The sequence below is a fragment of the Rutilus rutilus genome (genome assembly GCF_951802725.1).
Source record: "Rutilus rutilus genome assembly, chromosome: 1".
In the NCBI taxonomy this organism is placed as follows: domain Eukaryota; kingdom Metazoa; phylum Chordata; class Actinopteri; order Cypriniformes; family Leuciscidae; genus Rutilus; species Rutilus rutilus.
In genome coordinates, this window is record NC_140209.1 from 1,482,689 (window position 1) to 1,506,269 (window position 23,581).

General features: G+C 38.6%; 2 protein-coding genes across 2 annotated transcripts in view; one reads left to right on the forward strand and one right to left on the reverse strand.

Annotated features, from left to right (window-relative positions):
* LOC311301705 (uncharacterized protein) overlaps positions 1 to 23,581 on the reverse strand; it is a 571,741-nt gene that overhangs the window by 242,511 nt on the left and 305,649 nt on the right. The gene's annotated exons all lie outside the window — the stretch shown is intronic.
* On the forward strand, positions 1,511 to 15,025 carry LOC311297618 (uncharacterized protein; the record flags this gene model as incomplete). The annotated part of the gene is made up of 9 exons (XM_084420006.1): positions 1,511 to 1,571; positions 8,776 to 9,090; positions 9,188 to 9,541; positions 9,697 to 9,816; positions 12,566 to 12,656; positions 12,771 to 12,816; positions 14,337 to 14,435; positions 14,518 to 14,577; positions 14,773 to 15,025. 9 exons carry the CDS (start codon positions 1,511 to 1,513, stop codon positions 14,797 to 14,799), a joined length of 1,173 nt encoding a protein of 390 aa, XP_084276132.1. The 3' UTR covers positions 14,800 to 15,025.

Here is a 23,581-nt window from a genome sequence, read left to right on the forward strand (position 1 = left end):
ACGTGCTGAAATGTTTGAAAAAAAAGTGCACTTTTAATGATCTGTTGTGATATTAGAACTAAAAGTGTAAACGTACAAAACATCAAAAATGTTTTACCTTACTTGTGAAAATAGCAGGCTACCAAAGCGAATTAAAAAACTGTATGTAAACTGAACAAGCAACACTGTGGGCCCTATCTCGCACCCAGCGCAATTGACTTTGTACAGCGACGCATGTATCATTCCTATTTTGCACCCGACGCACAGCGGACTTTTCCCTCCACAGACGCACGCCGGTAAACTAGGGAATGAACTTGCGCTCCCGGGGGCGGTTCAGCGCAAAGAGGAGGCGTGTTCCGGCGCAAACGTTCCCTGGTGCTATTTTGCAGTTTCAGAAAACAATTCCACCACAGACTATGACCTAAAAACCTAGTTTAAAGTCAGTGGCGCGTTGCGCATGTTATTATATGCTATTTTAAGGGCGCATGCTTGGCCATAATCAATGTAGCGTGTGCACAACGCACATACACTTTGATTATCTCATCTACACAGAAGCAGCAGTTTTCATTTTCACAAATCATATTACGATAGATAGATAGATAGATAGATAGATAGATAGTTTATTATAAAAGCATACATCTAGCTTACACATTTACACAAATTATCATACGCCTGTGTAAGCGAAGCTAATCTGGGTGTGTTTCTCCATCCCCAATGTCACTTCTCTGTGTTTTACGGCCCTGACGAGAACGTCGGTCTCCTCGGCTGTGAACCGCTCCTGGCAAATCCGCCGTTATAATAGCGATCCGCCATGGCACAAGCGCGCCTGCTCTTAAAGGGAATGTGAGATGTCACTCTGATTGGTTTATTTCACGTTACGCCCAAACCACACCTATGAATAATGAAGCGACTTCAGACCAACACATTTTAGATTGCGTCGGGGACCGAGACCCGCCCACAAAGTTACTTGCGTTTCGCGCTTTATACTTGCGTTTCAGACCGTTAAAATAGGGCCCAATGTGTTAGTGGTGTAATGCAAAAAGATTGTGTAAATAAAAAAATAAAAATAGAGGCTTCATCTTTTCCCTGAACCGCCCCGGGAGCGCAAGTTCATTCCCTAATTTACCGACGTGCGTCTGTGGAGTGAAAAGTCTGCTGTGCGCGTGTGACACATGCGTTACTGTACAAAGTCAATAGCGCTGGGTGCAAGATAGGGCCTCTGATTCATAAGTTAAAAACCACCTCAAGCGGGCATGAAAACGTTTTTGCAAATTAAGGGATTTTTATTCGAAATTTGACATTTCCATCACTCATTTCACAGAGTCAACACAGTTTTACACCAGAGATCTTTCTGACCGCTTCTTCAGCTGTGTCATAGAGTCAGGACTAAACACTCGGTTGGTCAGATGAGAGGAAGTTAATAACCACAGGAGGAGCTGATGATGTTTAAAGGAGGAGCTGTAACTATATATAATGAAGAGAAAGAGCTGTAACTATATATAATGAAGAGGAAGACTGACAGAGACAGAAAATGGCTGATAAGTGTGATCTGTGTCTGCTGGGACTGATCATTCTCTCTTCACTTCTCACAGGTAAAGAAATCTGTATTTTCTCTAAAGACATTTAGTGGAATTAGTCTGGAAAGAGTTCATTTGAACATGCTCAGTTTATTCTTGCACACATTCACGTTGTGATCTCAGAGTTGTGTATTGATACACACAGATCATACTGTATTATTCCCAGTGGTGGACAGTAACAAAGTAAATGTAATTCGTTACTGTACTTAAGAAGCTCTTTTGTGTATCTGTACTTTCCTGAAGTATTTCAATTTGGGGAGACTTTTACTTTAACTCCACTACATTTCAAAGTCAAATATCTTACTTTTTACTCTACTACATTTTCAAAATCAGTCGTTCCTTTTTATTAATGAGTGGATAAAAACTTAACTGATCAAACGAGCCACCAATCACAGTACAGCACGCGCTTTGTTTTGAACTGGTTTTGTTTGCCCCTGTTAGCGGTATCTACTTAGCGCGAACATAAGGTTCAACGTGACATCAGTGCAACAGCATAACATCTTGAGTGCCAATGTCTTAATAAATGATGGAAGAAACTACTGACTCTAACTTATCACAACTCCCATGGCCTTAGTTGTGTCACTGTGGGACCTAAAGTGAAGAGTGGTGTAGAATAAGAATAGCCTGTAAGGGTGGATTTCCTGCAGGGGTTCAGTCTGCAAGACTGCCGAATGACTAAAGAAATGTTGTCAGCAAGATGGTAGAAAACTGCACATTTCTTGTCTATTTATACCAACGACGTAAATAAGCGCAGTTACAAAAGCTTAATATGTAGGAGAGCGTTGCTGTAGAGAGGGATGATATTGTATTGCAATATGAAGCACTTCAAAGTCAATACCAAATCAAAACTAGTTAGCACATTATTTGTAATTGAAAAGGTTTAATGACAAATTATGGTTATGGTTACACTTAAAATAGTTACAAAATATATGAATGAGATTATAACTTGTACCATTAATCTTACCCAGCATGTAAATGTTTCCTGAGAGATAGAGAGAGATAAAGAGAGATAGAGAGAGAGAGAGAGAGAGAGAGAGAGAGAGAGAGAGAGAGAGAGAGAGAGAGAAAGAAAAAGAGAGAGAGAGAGAGTAGGATACAAAGAAAAGAGGAAGTAAAGAGAGAGAGAGAGAGAGAGTAGGATACAAAGAAAAGAGGAAGTAAAGAGAGAGAGAGAGAGAGAGAGAGAGAGTAGGAGACAAAGAAAAGAGGAAGTAAAGAGAGAGAGCCCTAAGAACTATCGACTATTTGAGCCCGTTCTCATCCCAAGGCCTCATATACTGACACTTTTGACATTTCGTCTACATCCAACGCACATGGCACCCTTTAGCGTCAATATGAGACGCAGATAGATATGGGCCAGAAGGCGCCTCCTAGCGGTCTAACCCTAACCCTACCCCAGACCTAAACCTACCCATAACCGAACAAAGCTCTGTGCGTGTCATATTGACGCTAAAGGGTGCCATGTGCACTGGATGTAGACGAAATGTCAAAAGCGTCAGTATATGAGGCCCTAGGATGAGAATGCGCTGACTATTTTTGACTGTCAAAATGCCGGCGGACACACAGCTACAGTGAGTTGGTCAAAATCTTTCTTTTTAGTAAACTCTGTGCACACAAACGCTGTTCTCAGTGCTGGAGTTCATGAGTAGAGCCCCTGGTGAGACTTCCAGCACAGTTTCATGTTGTGTCGAGCCTTCTTAGTGTTTTAAAAATAGCCATTTTTGATGCTATCATAGTCGTGCCCCAAGCACTCCCATTCACAAGGCAATTTGACCGAAAACGAAAATACGATCAAACTTAAAGGCACAATATGTAACTTTTTTGCTTTAAAAATAGCAAAAATCATATATCTATGTTATATATTTTTTTTTTGTTGTGTACTTACATTATCCCGACTGTTTCCAACAACTTTAAAACCAGGAGAAATTTGTAATTTAATTTGAAGACACGTCCCGTTTCTTTATTTCCGTTTTGTCGCCGTCAATGGCGTCATATCCACGTTATCCCTGGTTTCCGCTCATACTGCCATAGCAACCAGAGCCCTCTGATAGTAACCAAGGTGACAGACTGTGTGTAATGTTAGAGCAAGTGAAACAGCGCTGCGTTACCTCACAAGTTTAATTTGTCTAATAAACTGACCTGTGAGTAGTAGTTCAGCACTTGTAGTTCGGTAGAATGAAATGTCCATATTCCTTTTATATCGGCGGGACTCGCGTCGCGTGTGGAGCTGAGAGCTGTCTCTTAGCAATCCCGACCTGCTTCATATCACAGTCATGATAAAAGCATCGATGTATTCACTCATCCATAAACATTATTAGATCGGTCGGCTTGATGTTGACGACAAGATCCATAATTCTTAGCAAATGTTGCGTCATCAAACTACACCTTTGTTATTGTAAAGAGGTTAGCGACCCCTAGTGGCGAAAAATTTCATACTGTACGTTTAAAAGTGCCGTTTCCATCCTAATTATGCTTTTAGACGAAAGTTCGCCTCGGGTAGATTAACAAAAAGACCCTCAGTTGCATTTTGGTGAGGGTTACCCTTTAATGTTAGTTTTTCTCTGGCTGCTGAAAAGAAAATGTGTTCTAGTGATGGGTCGGTCACGAACGATTCGTTTATTTTGAACAAATCTTTAATATGACTCAGGACTACTGAGTTGTCTCAGAGAGTGATTCGTTCATTTTGTGACGACCGCGCATGCGTAAAATCCTATGGGTTCTGTACCGGAAAGAGAAATGATTAGTTCATCTCTTGAGTCTTCGGGTCTGATTCTTCTGAGTCTTTCCTTCTTTTGACAGCTGACGTGATGGGACAGCGCTGGACACATTAATGAGTTAATAATTCCCAATCTTTCTTATAAACAAGCGTGTAGTCAGTTTTTTAACAGTTACATGCTGCATTTTTGGTCTCAATCTCAATTTCTTATAGCTTTCTTATTTCTTTCAATTCAAAGAATTTGTAGAATTTCTATCATGATGGTTCTTCTCCATATGAATGTTACAAAAGAGTTGGTAATTTAAACTTTATCTATGATGTGGAAAATCACATTGATGTATATACTGTATATATATATATACTTGATGAACAAGCTTCTTGATGATGACGATAACATACAAATGTCATTTACGTCTTTTAGTTTGTCAAGAGATTTAAAGCACTGCTATTGAAGAGTGTGCATGTGCGAACGTGCTCTACTAGGTAAGAAGGATCCTATGATTGCATCTGGAAATAAAGCAAAATAACAGAAAAATGAGAGAGTCCTCAGATGTCATGTCTGTAATTTGTAGCAAAACATCTAGCGTTAATTTGATCTCAAACAGGTTGAACGACCACTTTGCGACAATACAGTTTTGGGAAACAGTCGTGATTCGCTAGTTGATTTCTTCAGCGATGCATCGTACTATGATAGTTAAGCTGTTTGTGGGCTGGACATTGTACGGACATCATTTGTGAAGTTTTGGAGGGATAATTTCTGTATAAATACTTTTTTATCATTTATTTATCATTTCGCAATGGATTTCGCAATGGATCGACGACGACGACTCATCGCTATCAGGAACCGGGTGGTAAATATGAAACCATAGCAACGCCCATACACAAATTCTCGCCGCCGAGTTTCCATTGGCTGCGTTTTGACGCTCTCATTTGCATAAAGTATCCACCGAGATACTTTTTTGCAGCGCCGCTGTTGACCAAATCGACGCGACCCATCATGCTTTGCTGGGGCGTTTTTGCTGCCTGACGTAGTTCCATAGGAAATGAATGGGCTTTGGCGTCGCGTCAGAAATCGAGACGCTGGTGGACAAGCGGCTTGACTCGTAACTGCTGATAACGACGGAACTTGTGAACATTAGCCGCGTTTCCACTGTCGGGCCAGTGCGAGCCAGGGCTTTAAACGGGCCATGCCGGGCTAATAGCACCGGGCCTGCGTTTCCACTGTCGGGCCAGAAGCTCCACAGCGCTTCACTAAAACACGCCCGTAACACGCCTCTCTGGGACAACGTCACACTAACCCATCATTTCACCAACAAATGGAAGTTTTATCAGAAAACTAATCAGGAATCACTGGAAACAGCGTTGAAAACAAACATGATAAACACTTGCTGCCATTTTTGTTGTTTAGGCTACTTGAATATTTAAAACCCAAGCATCGATGTTTTACCTCAGGTTTACAATAAAACGTGATACATTGATCATAATGAATTAATTTATGTCAAAACTGCACATTAGTCACTCAGAAATAAATTACCGTTAGGTCTATTTCACAAAAGAAAGAGGACACACTTACTTTTTCAGTCGCGTCTGTTTCTGTTTATCTGGTAGTTACAGGACATATTTACATCACATTTAGAAAAGAATGATCATTTCTACAAATATATGGCACCAAAAATACGACCTGAGGAGCTTTAGCACTCTCTCGACTCCCATTCAGATATTTTCAGTCAGAGAAACAGAGGAAGCTCCCGAAAAAAAAGTTGTTTTATTTTATGATAGTCCGGTATAGAGAGACGAGACGTAGGCTACTGACAGATAAAATAAAAACATGATAGCCTTTATGATTGGTCTGATTTCTTCAAGCGTTCACTGTTTTTTTTACTATGCGTATCTTCAAGCGTTTACTATGTTTACTATGGTAATGTTAGCGCGCATAGTCTTTTGCATCACAAACAGAAGGCATTCAAACATGAACGCAAGTTAAATCATTTTAAAAGTCTTTAATGCTGACAGAATCATCCGGCGCTGCCGTCTCCCGACTCAGGTAAACTCCGCCTCTGTTCGTAACCACTCCTCTAGCCCGAGCTGGCCCGCTTTGGCCCAAGGTATTCGACGGGCCAGAAATCCTGGCCGTTGGCCCTGAGTAAGCCCTGATCAGGCCCCAGAAGTGACTGTGGAAACGCGACTGGCCCTGGCACGCACTAGCACGGCCCGGCCCTGGCCCGACAGTGGAAACGCGGCTATTGTTGGCTAATAACTGTTTTTAGATTTCAGCAAAAAATCAATGATAATGGCATTTAAATTATATTACAATGTGATGATGATGATTCAGCATCATGCTGATTTTGTGACTTTTTCTAAATGATCTATCTATACACACACACAAAACTGGGCTTGATTCGGTTGTTCTGAAGGTATTTAAAAAAAAAAAGTCACACTCAAGACCTTTGAAACGAGTGTCTTTTAAATGAAAATTGTTTTTTATTTTTCATTTGTCAAAAAAAATCAATAAACCCAGAATATATCTGAACATTTCCATACCTCAATGTACTAGAGCACAAATGCAATGTGGAACGAACGTGATCACTTCACACACATTTTACTTTTATGTACTAAAAATGTGTTTCTTATTCTAAAGTTAATAATTGTATACATTTTGATTATTGAAAAAAATAATATGCAACTGCATTCAAGTCTTTTCTTTTAAAGTTAATAATTTTATACATTTGGATTATTGAAATAAATAATATGCAACTGCATTCAAGTCTTTTCTTTTAGTGTCATTACTGCAAATTTATGTGGCATTATTGCAAAAACAAGACACTTCAAAAGACCTCAAATAACAACAAAGAAATACTGATTTAATGTATTTTAAAATGTTTAAATATATATATATATATATATATATATATGCATTCATAACTAAAGCTGTTATAAGAGCAGTCAGTCACATCCAAAAAAATGAATGGATCTCTATGGGGCCTCTGCTGGAAGTCTATGGTAATTACACTCTTTGGCAAAACTATATTATCTGCAAAAAAAAAATTCTAACCAGCAGATGAACAATTATGCATCTCAGACCTAGATCAATATCCAGAAACAACTCATGATTCATTTCGATCATCATTAATGTGTTTTTTTTTTGTTTTGTTTTTCATAAAAAGGTAATATTTCATTTGCATGCTAATGGTGTAGCTGAGGTATTTTGCAGTAAATAGGTACAAAAGTAATTAAAATCTCCCAAAACATAGCATTAATGTATAGATGAGAAGTAAACCAAAAAATTATATATTACGTGTATTATTAAAAATGTTAAAAAAAAATAAAAAAAAATAAAATACAATCACTCTATACATTTTTGGGGTCATATTGACTGTAAACAGGACACTAGAGACATATGAGGAAAAGATGGTTCAGTCCTGTGTCTACTGGGAAACTTCCCGCTAAAACTGTGTAAGAATGTTTAGAGAGTGTTATCCTTCCTTTTAGGAGAACATTCTGGGAACAAAAATACAATTATCTACAGAAAACATTACAAGAACAAAACATAATGCTCTCAAAACATTCATAGAACAACAACATTTCTATCTGGGATGAGCTCATATTGTCAAGTCAAGTCACCTTCATTTATATAGCGCTTCTAACAATATTGATATCGAGATCATAGTATGAGCACACAGTGACTGCGCTGTGAGTAACAGAACTACAAATAACCTTTATCTTTTGTTTTGTTGTACTGGTGGTGTAAAGGAATACACATATTCTCCTAGTGCATGTTTAATCATATTGTATTAAATGATCTGCTAATGCATTATTTTGTCATGACTTTTACTTGAGAGGGCCCTAATCATGATCAAATTCACTGTTAACTACTTCCCAAACTCAGCTCATGATTGATCATAAACTTGCTGTCAAACACACAAGGAGTGTTCAGCTCAGTGAAGTGATGTTGTGTGGTCAGAGAACAGAAGTACAGTATCATCACGCCTGTGTCTGGATGGAGAGTGAACTACTGATCCCAGCAAACCTTCCCGGAGTTTTGCTCCTTCCTTTGGGAACTGTTCCACAAATATTCTGTGTGGGTTTTGAGTTGTTATTTAGTATTTAGCTGTGCATAAGTCACAGTAGGGTGAGTCTGAAGGACAGAGAGAAACACAGAACAGATAAAGAGCTTTTAAGGGCAGTTATTAGTGTATTTCTACGGTTGAAGAGGAGGATCAACTCATCCTGTGCCGTCCAGTAATGTTTATGACAAAGCTGAAATCAAAAGTTCAAGATATGATGATATTATATTATTTAAATTTGTTTCAAAGTCAGAGTATTTCTTATTCCTTCTTAAAGAGGCGTTTGATTTGGTTTATCTATAAATGTTAATGAATGCATTAGCTATCAAACAGCGGGAAAAGACTGTAGGATTTGAATCTTCTGCTTTGTATGCTGGTGGGGTTTATGTTTTATCATTTATTAATATCATAATGATCACTGAGATATACTGTGTTTCAGGAACAAGTGGAGCGGAGGAAGTGTTCATCAGTTCTGGTGAAAATGTCTCTCTGTCCTGTAATAAAGCTCTTTCTGACTGCAAATCAACTACATGGATCCGCTCTAACAGCTTCAGACATTCAGCAGTTAGACTGATTACTGGAGGGATAAAGAATAAAGACACAGAGAGACATGAGAGACTGAGTCTGGAGTCTGACTGCTCTCTGAACATCAAGAACGTCACAGTAGAAGATTATGGATCATACACCTGCAGTCAATATGTGAATGGAGAACAACAAGGACCTGATGCTTATGTTCATCTGCATGTTCTTCATGGTAAGTTTATGATTATGTGGTCAATTTAAAAAGGGCAGATTCTCCCTTTAAACTCAGATGATGATTGAAGAGTCTGTGATTTGTGTCTTGTGTTCAGTTTCAGTGTCTCCATCATCATCTTCATCATCATCATCATCTTCATCATCCTCACAGGCTGAGATCAGTCCAGGCCGCTCTGTGACTCTCTCCTGTCAGTGGTATTCATATTATGGACTCTCCTGTGAATATTGGGTCAGTTCTAGGGGATTTGAGCTGTTGTGGGTGAATCAGGCTGGTGTTGATCTGAAGACAGACTCCAGATATCAGATATTATCATCATCAGATAAATATCGCTGTATCCTCACTCTGACTACAACACTCCTGAATGAAGATGACAACAGAGAGTGGAGATGTCAGCTTACTCAGTATTATCAACTCAAGACCTCAGTCAGATACACTGTCAAGTATTCAGGTGAGAAACAACACTGTAAAATATGATGTTAATGTCCTACAGTTATACAGTAATACAGTCCAGCCTCTCCTCAACTACTGCCACTGTAAACTGTGATGATGAACACAAACTGCAGGTCATGATCGATATGAACATATGATGTTAATGTCCTACAGGTGATGCGTCTGAACATTCATCTTCTGCAGCTCCAGTCGCTTCACCAACACTGACTCCAGTCAGAAGCTCAAACTCTGAGAAGACATCAAGCCGAACTACAGCAGCAGCTCCTACACAAGGTTCATGATCACATGATCACTGTCACACATCATCAGTCTCTCGCTTCAGTGGTTTGCACTGGCTCTCACAGACTGGTTTATCATCACACATATTATCTACAAAATAAGCTCTTTAGTCAGGTTTGTTGAGTCAGGTTGAGTTTTGATACAAATGACCGGTCTTGTACAGTCTGTTGTCTGATGCAAAATAATCATAATATACAGCTAGTGTAACTCACAAAGATGCCTAACAAAGGTATCAATCTGACATGTTTTTTTCTGGTCCCTACATCTCAGGTCAATATCACTGACATTAAATCGATGTTGATTTGATGTCAGGAAACATCAGACATCAAATTGATGTGAAATTTATGTCAATACAATTGTATTGAAATGTCTGAAAAAAGTATATTTATTACTCATTGTAAATCAATGTGACAACATCTAAAAGACCTAGCCTGAATGATCTTGAAAGTTGTAGACCTAGGTCTATGTATTTTGCATGTGTGTTTTTATTTATTTAAATCCTAGCATATTTACATTTAGTTCACGTTTAAAATGACAGCAGACACTATAATTGCATATACTATAAAAGGTAAATTTAATCTGATATTGGAGCTTGATATTGAATAATATCAAAATAGCATTAAAACGACATCAACATCATGGCATCCTGATGTCAAATAGATGCCCAGCAGGCACAGGATATAGACTACAGCGTCGGTCAGACGTTGGATTTTGGTTGGAAATGAAAGTCGGGTTGACGTCTAAATCCAATGTTTCTTTGACGTCAGGCTCCAACGTTGGGCAGTCGTTGAATTTTGGTTGGAATAAACCAAACAAAAAGGTGAAATGCATGGCCGTACACTTATTACCAGCTTCACTTAAAACTAACCAGATTTACTTTATTTAATATCTGGTTTAAAGAAATAATATTTTGTATTTTAAAGTCACCATGATGGTGGTTAGCGTTTGCTTTAGTTGTGCTCTTGACCCTTGACTCTTTAAATTAAGCTTTTTTCTGGCTGCTATAATTGTGTGTTTATAAAGCACAATTGTTGTATCTTAAAAAGCCAAGAGAAAATGAGATCAGGTGATGTTAGCTGTTTATTGATGATGATGTTATCATGTAATAGTCCTAATCCCTGATCTTAATCAGTGTCTAATGCTTTGTTTATATAGGACTTGTGGTTTTAACATTGTTTTATTCATAATAGAAGTCAACTGATTCTACAGCATATCTACCAGTGTTGTTTATTAAAAATATATACTTGATATATCCAGATAATCAGATCAACTCCAGCTGGATAATTTATTAAAGCCGCAATGCATGCTGGGAGATATGGGTGAGTTTTGATTGGTGGTACCCAGCATGCACTGCAGCATGAAGCATTTCATTGATTGTCACCATTGTTGAGAGTCACACACTGATTCTTGATGGCTAAGTAATAATGTAGAGGAAAAAGTTTAATGCACTAAATGTTTTGAAAATTCTTTATATTTTTTAAGCAACATTGCTCTCACGCTGTAAAATCAATTGTCTTCTATTATAAAACAACATTAAAAACACAAGTTCTATATAATCAAAACATTAGATACTGAATAAGATCAGGGATTCAGGCAATTACATGATGATATCATCATCACCTGATCTAAATTTTCTCATGGTTTTTTTTGCCACAACAAATGTGATTTATAATCACACAATTATAGAAGCCAGAGAAAATGTTATACTTAAACGAATAAATACTTATATAGTCATCATAATCATTATAACTACAATCATTTATAAACTGTGTGCGTGCACAAGTGTGACTTGCACAAAAACAGCAAGAGAAACACTAATGCTATAGCATCAACAACCCAACTAAAGCAAGCACTGATCTCTATAATGGTAACATTAAAGTTAAACACTAACAGGTCAAGAGCCCAACTAAAGCAAACACTGATCTCCATCATGGTGACATCAAACTTTATTCTTTTCAATAAAGCTTCAACTTCTAAACCTCTGTTAATTCTCAATAAGAATGTTAGTATGAAAGAAATAAAGTCTGGATTGTAATAAGTGAAGATGCTGAGATCCTGATAGTGTTTAATGTTCTGTTGGGGTTTAAAGTGTTTCTGTATGGTGTGTTTCGTGTGTCACCATTGTGTTGAAGAGTAGAGCCTGAGCTTCAGTCCAGGATGAGCAGAGAAACACTGATGAAATGCTGCATGTTGCTTTATTTAACTGACAGTAACTGTGTAGTTACTGATGCAGTGACGTATAGTCACAACAAATCATGCATATAATTAACTGCATGTTTTTCAGTAAAAAAAATCAGAAAATAAATGTGAAATAACTGTGTTTTAACTGTGTGTTTCTGTTAAAGATTTATGAAGATTTCTGTAAAAGTATTTTGCACTTATTTAAATTAGGATAATTTACTTTATTTTTACGGTTTTTGTTTGACAGCCGCAGCTGACGGTCATTGACCGTTTTTTTACGATTTTATTTTTTACAGTGTAATTGTAACTCAATACATTTCAAGTCACGCTAGTCACCACCCAGCCAGCAATGACATGTGGGGCCCAAATGGGTCTGACATGTCCCACTTTTAGTACGTCTGGACTTCCACGGCTTGCCCCAATGTGGATCCCGGGTGCAAGCCCATAATGGGGCCCACATTTGACGCCCATGAAGCCCTCATCTGGGCCCCACATGTCATTGCTGGCTGGGTAGTGTCATTCTTAGTTTGTAGATTTAATTATGATATTCTCCCTCTTTCAGTTCGCCGTGGTGCTGGTTGGCTCGTCTGGCTAGTGATCACAGTGGCATGTGCAATATTCACTATCATGATCACCATCATACTGTATACAATGTAAATAAATATGTATCAACAAAGAGTAATATAATTTGCTTTTAGACTAATGCAAAGGTACATTTGAATATTACATTAACAATGAAATGGCTTGTTTCCGTTTCTTTTTTACAGTCAGAAGAAAAGGATAAACTGCAGATCTGCAATACAGGAGTATGAGGTGAGATGGCCAAAACCACAGAATGATACTAATAAATCAATAACAGCTTCTTTGTACATGTAGAACACATATATTGTCACATACTGCTCTGAGACACGAAGCTTGAGGATCCAAATGTAGTTTATTTGAACAGAGGGTAATCCAAAGACGTAATCCATAAAACAGGCAAGAGGTCAGAAAAGACCAGTCCAGTTGGAGAGTAACCAGTCCAAACAATAACAGGGTCACAGGGACACAGGGGTCACAGGGGACACAGGATCTCAGGGGACACAGGTTCACAGGGGTCACAGGGTCACGGGGTAACAGGGTCACAGGGGACACAGGATCTCAGGGTCACAGGGACACAGGGTCACAGTGGTCACAGGGGACACAGGATCTCAGGGTCACAGGGACACAGGGTCACAAGGGTCACAGGGGACACAGGATCTCAGGGACACAGGGGTCACAGGGGACACAGGGTCACAGGGGACACAGGGTCACAGGATGTCAGGGTCACAGGGGTCACAGGGGACACAGGATCTCAGGGTCACAGGGACACAGGGTCACAAGGGTCACAGGGGTCACAGTGGTCACAGGGGACACAAGATCTCAGGGACACAGGGGTCACAGGGGACACAGGGTCACAGGATGTCAGGGTCACAGGGGACACAGGGGTCACAGGGGTAACAGGGTCACAGGGGACACAGGGTCTCAGGGTCACAGGGTCACAGGGGTAACAGGGTCACAGGGGACACAGGGTCTCGGGGTCACAGGGGTAACAGTGTCACAGGAGACACAGGGGTCACAGGGGACACAGGGGTAACAGTGTCACAGGGGACACAGGGTCACAGGGTCACGGGGTAACAGGGACACAGGGTCTCAGGGTCACAGGGGTCACAGGGGTAACAGGGTCACAGAGGACACAGGGTCTCAGGGTCACAGGGGTCACAGGGGTAACAGGGTCACAGAGGACACAGGGTCTCAGGGTCACAGGGGACACAGGGGTCACAGGGGTAACAGGGTCACAGGGTCACAGGGGACACAGGGTCTCAGGGTCACAGGGGTCACAGGGGTAACAGGGTCACAGAGGACACAGGGTCTCAGGGTCACAGGGGTCACAGTGTCACAGGGGACACAGGCAAAAAGGAACCTCCAAGGACAGGCAGAGATCAAAACCAAGAACACAGGAATAACAGACAGAATGCTCAGAATTGCAGTACAAACACTAAACAAGACTTTGCAGAGAATGAATGTGAAAACCAGGCTATTATAGGGTGAGTTAAACAAGGTAATGAGACAGAGGTGAATGTGATAATGGATGAGAGTCTGATCTAAGGATTATGGGGAATGTTGTGGATATACAGTATATACACACACTCAAGATTTGTACATGGTTTTATGAGTAGAGACTGTGGAGTGATTACACTTTTGATTGTCATGACAGCGATTTAAAATCTTTTACATTCATTCTTTTTTTTTTTTTTTTTTTTAATGGTGATAATCATTTTTCTCTGATTTCACTTCTCTCTGTTTCCCTGTAGAACGATCCCAGAACTGATCCCAGAACTGATCCCAGTGAAGGCACATATACAGGTCTTGACCTCGAGTCCAGATCACCTGACCTCTACAACACACTCCCAGTAAGAGGAATATCAAAAACTACGTGTAAAAGAGCTGCATTCAAAAGTCAAATAATCAATAATCAATGTGTTTTTCCCATAGACTGTCCATCCCAGACCTGCTGTTCACCAGTCAGGCTCTTCTGAATATGAGAATCTGTCCGTAAGTTTCTCAAGTCTTCTCAATTTCATCTTCAGTAGTCAATCAACTAGTCAATAGATACTAATCAGTCTTTTCTTTTGTTACAAGATGGATTATACAAGTCGTTTCACTTACAGAAATATATATTTTTTCTGAGATTATTTGTACCATTTGTAGTGTTGATTTATGTAAATGTGTGTCTTATTTCTGTTGTAGCCACAGCAAGACGCCACAGTAAGATGAAGCACAAGCTAAACTTTACTCAACTTTTGTCTCATCGCTGGACAGATCCACATCACAACTACTGATGAAAAATGAAACGCATCTTCAGAGTTTCCATTCTGCAGAAAGTAATGGATTATATTCATGTGACATAATTAAACAGTCAAAGTGTAATTAATTAACAAGATTAGAGTTGTTTCTGTAATATTTTATACATTTTATCTGTGTATTAAAGAGTCCATGTGACAGATTTTTCTCTTTATTCCTTTTCAAATAAAACATTAAATGATAAAAAGGTACGAAGATTCAATATTCTGTTTAAAATCTGTGTTTTAAAGTGTATATTAAACTGGCCAAGTCACGTGATTTCAGAAAACGAGGCTTTGTTAGGTCATACAATGTCAAATGAAATTTGAAATTCTTATAATTTGATGCTAAAACAGTGGTTCTTGTACTGCCATAGTAACCAAGGCGACATACATGGACAACTGCGTTACGTGTAGCGGCAGACGCTGTTGCCGTAATGATGTTGTTTCGTCCAAACATTATGGACCATGGCAAGCAGACTTTGGGACAAAATGAGAACTCTCATACAGCCAACCAACTAACACATAGAATAACATTATAACTGTCAACACACTCAAATACAGTTTAGTATGATAGTGTAGACCAAGTGAAACAGTGCTGCGTTACCTTACTAGTTTAACTTGTTAAATTAACTGATTGGTGTGAATAGCTGCTAGTTCGGTAAAATAAAAGTCCTCGTGTGGAGCTGATATCTGGGGGTCAGCCCTATGTTCCCACGGGCCTATGTTCCCACATTTCTAAGAATTTTTTTTTTACTGAAAATTTTGAAAATTAGGCCCTATGATCCCACAGCCCTATGTTCCCACAGCCATATGTTCCCACAGCCCTATGTTCCCACAGCCCTATGTTCCACTCTCATTCACAAGTTCCACTCTCATTCACTGCGTCATCAATCTACGCCTTTGTTATTGTTTTGAAGAGGTTAGCGACTCCTAGTGGCAAAAAACTACATATTGTACCTTTAACAAAAGGCTGTATCAATTAATTCAGTGAACTTAATATTTTATTTAGTGAAAACTAAATGCCACTGCTGACAGAGGCAGATGCAGAGTTATTAGGCTGAATTGTGGTGTTTATCAATGACACTGAAGAGTACAACGTGCAATTCTTACTGATTTAGTGTTATGACAGATATCATACCTGAGAAACTGATGGAGGAGACGGTTCTTATGACTGTCCACTTGAACATCGACTCCCACTACCTGTTCTCACACTACATACTAGATAGATAGATAGTGTGTGTGTGTGTGTGTGTGTGTGTGTGTGTGTGTGTGTGTGTTTATAGAGTTACACTTACCTAATGCACATGGATAAACACAAACACAGTGTCAGAAGTATGATCTGAAAAACAGCTCCCTCTTCAGGACAGTGGAGGTAAAGTCTGGCCATCCTCAATGTTACACCATCCATCCATCATAGTTTCCCTTCACACTGAAAGTTTCGTTTGATATTTGTAATGTAAGCTCTATAGTCATGCTTTTAGATATTCTTTAACCAATCCTTTAGAGAGAGTGTTTTATCTTTTTCTATTTGCAAGTGGTTTCATTCGGGTTGTTCCTGTCTCGGCGTGGGGTTGCTCAGACTTTAAAAAGAGGAAGGAAAAAAACTAAAATAGCAGAAGAAAGTTTCCAGCTTGCATTTGCACTTCACTCTCCTGGAGTCTGTTTACAGCGGCTGAAACTACAAAACGGTAAAAGATTCACTTGTTCAGTAATTAATATTGTCTAACTAATTAATCTCCACACAAGAAAATGGAAGTGAGAAACATTTTCTTTCATAATAACCTCTGTTAGATGACTCATGTGTCCCTAACGTTATCTTTAAATGAGTTTCATCTGTGGAAATCTACTAACAGTGAAGATTGTAAAGTATTTGTATCATTTTTGCAGTGTTTATAATGCAATAAACGGCTGTTATCATAGTTTTGATGAAATGAAAGATGACATATTGAACTGTTGTGTAAATGATTTAGTTTCCTGTGATGTCACTGATAACTCTTGCTCTGGTGTATCTCCTCCTGATTCCAGGTGAGTCTCTCCTGTAAATGACATACGAGTTCATTACTAACTAAGAGTAAAAGGTTTTGGCTAGTTAACATGGATCAGTTAGCACTGCTGGTAGCCCCAGGAAAAATATCACTGGTAAACTATCTACTATAATGGAGGGAAATTTCTGTGATTTATTTGTTGCTTCTAAAGAAAATGGTATTATTCAGGTTATGCTGATATAATGCTGAAATAAACTGCTAACATTTAGAGCATAACGTTTTTCATGGTTAGTGTTGAATGTTCTGCTTCCTGCATTTCATCACCTTCTGTCTGATGGCTGTAGGTTTTACACAGATCACATCATAAGTGTAATTCTTAATTTATTAACAACAATTTTGTAAAGAAAAACAAGTTTTAACTAGAAAAAAAAAGTTCGTCGAGACAAACTTTAAGTTGGCTTGAGAAAGTTTGTACCGGAAAGTTTGAAGTTTAATTTAGTTTAAAGTTTAATTTAGTTTAACCCTCTGGGGACCAAGGTGTTTTTGGGGTCCTTGAGATGTTCTGACATGCTCTGACATTTGTGCTTTTTTCAGTTATTTATAAACATGTTAATGGCAAAGGTGTAAAATCACTCTATATAGCACAAACAGGCCTACCATAATATGCGAGCAACATGTATGTAGATGTTTGTATTTTTAAGAGAATAATGTTTATGCGTGGTTATTGGAAAAAAAATAAATAAAAGTTGCTGAATTAAGACCACAAAACACATATTAAATATGTGTCCACAAGACTTTTGACTAATGGATGTTGTCCCTTTGAGTTCTAGCTTCAAAATTATGTGAAAATAGTCTTGCTTTATCGTTCACAAAAAAAAATACATTGATTTAAATGGTGTAAAACAGGTTTTGCTTGGAAAGCCAATATGCGAGGGGGAGGAGTAGTTTACACCTTAGATTACCATGTCCCACCCACTCTGCATAATGACTCTGCATAATTAGCCATTCATTCAGGTGTGACACTGACTGAGCCACAATGCAAGGACAAAAGATATATTTAGAAGAAGACTTATATTGACCATTTAAGATTTCGCTTACATCTATCTTGTAAATATGTTTTGCTATTTTATTAAAAATGTTACAATTACAACAATAATTACAATTTCAACAATATTTCAAGTGTACTCTTTCTTTGTAAAAAAGAAAAAGAAAAAAGATTATAGGCCTACATTTTATCATATGTATTCATTAGTTTGATGTTTAATATAAATATATATAATATATATAAATAATATAGTTATATATATTTAACGTTAGATATGAGCAGAAATTGCTAAACAAAAGCTTATTTGATGTGGCAGTATATTCTACAGTAGCCTAAAAACTGTACCCAAATCTAGTCAACAAGTGACTGACTGTAACGTTGTTTTTATGAAATATTAGGGCATATAAATGCTAATTTGAAGTTTAATACTTTGCTTATACAAATACATTTTATTTCAACATATTCCAGTCGATTTTTACTCATCTCAGTAGGCTATAGCAAAGCAGTTTATTCTTTCACACACAGACGCGCGATTCATATTTAGGCTAAACAGTCTTTACAAATATGTACCCTTCATTCATCTCACAGAAAGGCGAGTCATATTATAGAAATGCGATTCATCTTTTTGCGGTTTGCATAGGCCTACACTAACGTTATTCCATAACGTTATTCCACATTAACACTTGAGAAAAGAAAACAGCCTACCTCACTCCTCAGCGGGATCTGCTCCTCCTATCAGGAGATATTGCTCCTCATATCAGCACTGTTCTGAGGAATCTTTTCTCCATAAGGTAGGCTAGGCTATATTATGCCTCACTCGCGGCGCTTTGTTTACAGCTGATGTGGGGGCGTTTCACAGTCTGAAATGGTTCTCAGAATTTGCATTTGAATAGCACGCGCTCTCCGGGGCGTGGTCACATTACTTGTGAATTAGCTCGTAATGAGCTCGACTGGAGTCGCTCTCTTTTTATACAGATTACAGAAGCTGAGAATATTTGTTTTTTATATAAATTACTTCATTTAAAAGCTGCGATCTCAAGCTTTATGCCCGTGGGTCTGTTTGCCTGTTTGACTGAATTTTCGCGGAGTTATAGATCATTTTCGAACGCGTTTCAAATGGGAGTTTACTGACAGAGAGAAGGCAGAAATCACATCATGTTAATTTTTCTTTATTTGTCAAAAAGCAAAACACTTTATTTTTATTGTGAGTATACAGAAAAAAAAAATAGAAACTGAACAGGATCGATTGATGTATTACACGAAAATGAAAGATCAAAATTAACAGAGCATTTTGTGTTTATTTTCATTGCTAAAAAAAAAAAAACCCGAGCAAACCGCGCGGGCGCGTTTTTGGTCCCCAGAGGGTTAAAGTTTAAATTAGTCTAAAGTTTAAATTAGTTTGAAGTTTAAATTAGTTTAAAGTTTAAATTAGTCTAAAGTTTAAATTAGTTTGAAGTAAATTAGTTTAAAGTTGAAAGTAGTTTAAAGTTTAAATTAGTTTGAAGTTTAAATTAGCTTAAAGTTTTAATTAGTTTAAAGTTTAAAGTAGTTTAAAGTTAAAAAGTTGTTGGGGTTTTCTAGTGGGTTGCTAAGGTGTTCTGGGTGGTTGCTAGGCGGTTGCTAGGGTGTTCTGGGTGGTTGTTATGGTGTTGCTAGGTGGTTGCTAAGGTATTTTGGCTGGTTGCTAGGGTTTTCTGGGTGGTTGCTATGGTGTTGCTAGGTGGTTGCTAAGGTATTTTGGGTGGTTGCTAGGGTGTTCTGGGTGGTTGCTATGCTGTTGCTAGGTGGTTGCTAGGGTATTCTGGTTGGTTGCTAGGCGGTTGCTAGGGTGTTCTGGGTGGTTGCTATGGTGTTGCTAAGCGGTTGCTAGGGTATTTTGGGTGGTTGCTAGGGTGTTGCTAGGTGGTTGCTAAGGTATTTTGGGTGGTTGCTAGGGTGTTGCTAGGCGGTTGCTAGGCTGTTCTGGGTGGTTGCTATGCTGTTGCTAGGTGGTTGCTAGGGTATTCTGGGTGGTTGCTAGGGTGTTTTGGGTGGTTGCTAGGCGGTTGCTAGGGTGTTCTGGGTGGTTGCTAGGTGGTTGCTAAGGTACTTTGTGTGGTTGCTAGGGTGTTCTGGGTGGTTGCTAGGTTGTTGCTAGGGTGTTTTGGGTGGTTGCTATGGTGTTGCTAGACGGTTGCTAGGGCATTCGGGGCGGTTGCAAAAGGTATTTTGGGTGGTTGCTATGGTGTTACTAGGTGGTAGGTAGTTGTCACAGATGGTTACTATGGAGTTTTTATAGAGTTCTTAGAATGATTTAGCACTTAACTAATCGCTATTAGCATGTAGCTATTCACTGCTAGCATGTGTAGCATGTTGGAAGTGCTGTTTGCTAGCATGAGTCAAAAGAGCCAAACCTCATCTCTGTACGATGTTCTGATACAGAGATATAAGTCTTGCTAAACGGTTGCTAGGGTACTCAAGTTTGGTTGCTATGGAGTTGCTTGGGAGGTGGAAGCTTTAATATCATATCAGCCTATATATATGAGGCGTTCTAATAGAATAAATCGCATGTTCACATAAATTGCAAGTGAGACATTTTGAAATGGGTCACTTTCATGGAATGAAATGTCTCACTTTTTTGGAATGTGTAGCTCTCATGAAATCCAAAATGAGCCAATTTTTTTGGCATGACATTTCAAAATGTCTCACTTTCAACATTTGATATGTTATCTATATTCTATTGTGAATAAAATATAAGTTTATGAGATTTGTAAATTATTCCATTCCTTTTTTACTCACAATTTCTACAGTGTCCCAACTTTTTGGGAATCGGGTTTGTACATATACATATACATATACATATACATATATCGCTCTGTGAACTGCACGTGTGGCACAATTTGTTTGCCAGGTGTGCTAAAGGCTGGGCATGCGCACATTGCAAATTCTCTGTATATGAATTACAAGAATTGACAAATTACATGTTTTGCTTTCAAAATGTTTGTGGATTGTTTAATGTTGTATCAGCGTTTTACTCACGTCTTCCACTTGAAGAGCTGGATGGTGAAATTGAGCATCCAGGAGCAGGTGAACCTGATGCATCAGAAGTGTATTCAGCAGACAAATCATTGGCAGTGTTTTGCAGAGTGGAAGCAATATCGACATGGCATAAACAAAAAACTGCATTAAAAACCATACTGCAGAAACAAGAAACACATTGATATACTGTAATACAAGTAAAGAGTACAGCTAACAAAGTACAGAATGAAAGAGACTGGGGTGTTGTTTTTCCAGTTCATCTAATTGTATGCATATGTACACAAAGTCAACATTTAAAGTGGATCAAACCTTTCATAATAGTTGTCTTAAAACCAATACCTGTTCTTGTGAACTTAATGAACTTTCTGATCTGCTTCAAATGTTGACTAGTTTATATGTAAAAACAACCACTGATTTGAAAACTTACTTGGGATTTGGGCTATTAGTTTTCTTGCTTCAATCGGTCTCAGAAAGCCACCTAGATCATCCTCTTTCAAAAACTGTAGGTCATCTATGGTCTCCACACCTAGACTGTTCAAACCCTCTATGGCTAGCTTTGAAGTTATAGGGTTTGGGAACACATTCTCAATAAAAGTCAACAATGCATCCATTTCTGTTAGGAGAGGACAGTTTATCCTTTTTACAGATGAACAACGCTGTGCTTCAGAGTAATGACCTTCAGTCCCATTAAACTGTACTCATTTAAGGGATAATAATCCAGACATTCCTCAGCATTTACACAAATTAATTCCTATGTCGCAGGCAAAATCTCATAAAGTCCATAATCATGCAAATACACTGAGGGGCAGGGAGTCACAAGGAAAGTCACCTCATCATCTTTCACGAAAATCAGCTCAATCTGTCCAAACTGTAAAATAGAATACTCCTCTTCACATTTAAGGCAAATTAAGTTTCCTTTCCTGTACAGGGTACCCTTGTATTCTACCCGTGTTGAAACAAAGTCTGGTTCATTAAGCAAGCTTGTCTCAACAGCTTTGCACACAGCATCACTGTACAAATGAGGAGAGTATGTGGCCAAGTCAACACTTTTAAGCTTTGGTGAAAAAAATGACCGTGAGTGAAGATATGCTCGAAGAAGTTGATGGTTGTGTGACAATGTCTTGCATACATTTTTGAAGTTCTGTGTTCTTCTCACACTTCTTTTGAAGTAGGAATGTTTGCTTTCAAATCTCAGTGACCATAAACGAATCAAAGGTCCAAGACTTAAAATGAGTGACGTATAGTGAAGCATGTAATGATGTTTTGGTTTCAAATTTTCACCTATTAAGACATTGAGATATGCAATCTGTGCAGTGGTAATCTTGGGAGCACACACTAGCTCAACCAGTTCTTTCAACTTAACAGTCAGTTGCCATACAGGGTCTTGTGACTCTACTCTGTCTCCAATTATGACAGGAAGAAATCTGAGGAGACACCAGTTCTCAGCTGCTTGACCACCAAACTTTCTGCCTTTTTCACATATCTGGGAGGGGGCAGAACCAGCATCAGAATCCAGATATTTGAATTGTGCAAGTCTCCTGTTCAGCTGTGTATATCAAAACCACTTCCTTTTTACAAAGTATTCCAAGAAAATGGCAAGATCAATAGCTACAACGCCTTCAGACAAGTCGTGGCCAAGGCATGGGGGGAGGCCAGGCTGAGCAACATGAAAATATTTGAGAGTTTCAAGTTTCAAGTTTCAAGTTTCAATACTTTATTGCCATACAACTCGGTGCAAGTTGTTAGGAATTTGCTTCAGTGTGCTCGTAACAAAAAAAAACATCAACAAGATACAACCAAAGACATAAAATAGATATATACACAAACAATATCCCACAAGGGATAACACTTAACACAGGCAGATAAAAGTAAAGGGGACACACTGCTCACCACATACCTGGATGACAGTCCAGGAGGCTATAGTGGCTGATGTCAGATAGAACTGACAATTTGCGTAAAGATGCAGAGCGTAAAATCCACAACTTTACAACAATAAATATAAAACATATATATTTAAAATAAATAAATAAATACATTTACATCCACATAATAAGATCAGTATAAAAAATAAAAATATGCAAATAATGCAGACTCATTAAGAGAAAATTTTCCATGAGGTATGTGCCTATTAGGTTTGTCCTAATAGCTCTCATCCTACTTGAGGAACTGGTTTAAGGTTTGAGAGCTGTTTAGAGATTTAATGGCCCTGCAGTATGTGCTGTTGATGAAGCGGGAGGTTTTTGTCCTAATAGCTCTCATCCTTCTCCCTGATGGGAGTATGGAGAAAAGGGAGTTAGCAGGGTGAGTATCATCTTGTAGGATCTTTAGGCCTTTCCGATAAATACGGGCCTCATAGATCTCACAGATGGGGGAGAGTTTGCAGCCAATGATTTTTGAGGCTGTATTGACTATTCTGTCTAGCTGCAACCTCTGCTGGACAGTAGAGTTGCCATACCAGACAGTAATAGAAAAAGTAAGAACACTCTCGATGGCAGCTCGATAAAACTGCAACATACCCTTACAGGCTACCCCAAATTTCCTCAACTGGCGAAGGAAAAAAAGCCTCTGATGGGCTTTTTTAGTAATGTTGGTTATATTATCATCCCATTTTAAAGATGATGATATCGTTGTACCTAAAAACCTAAAACTGTCCACCCGCTCCACCA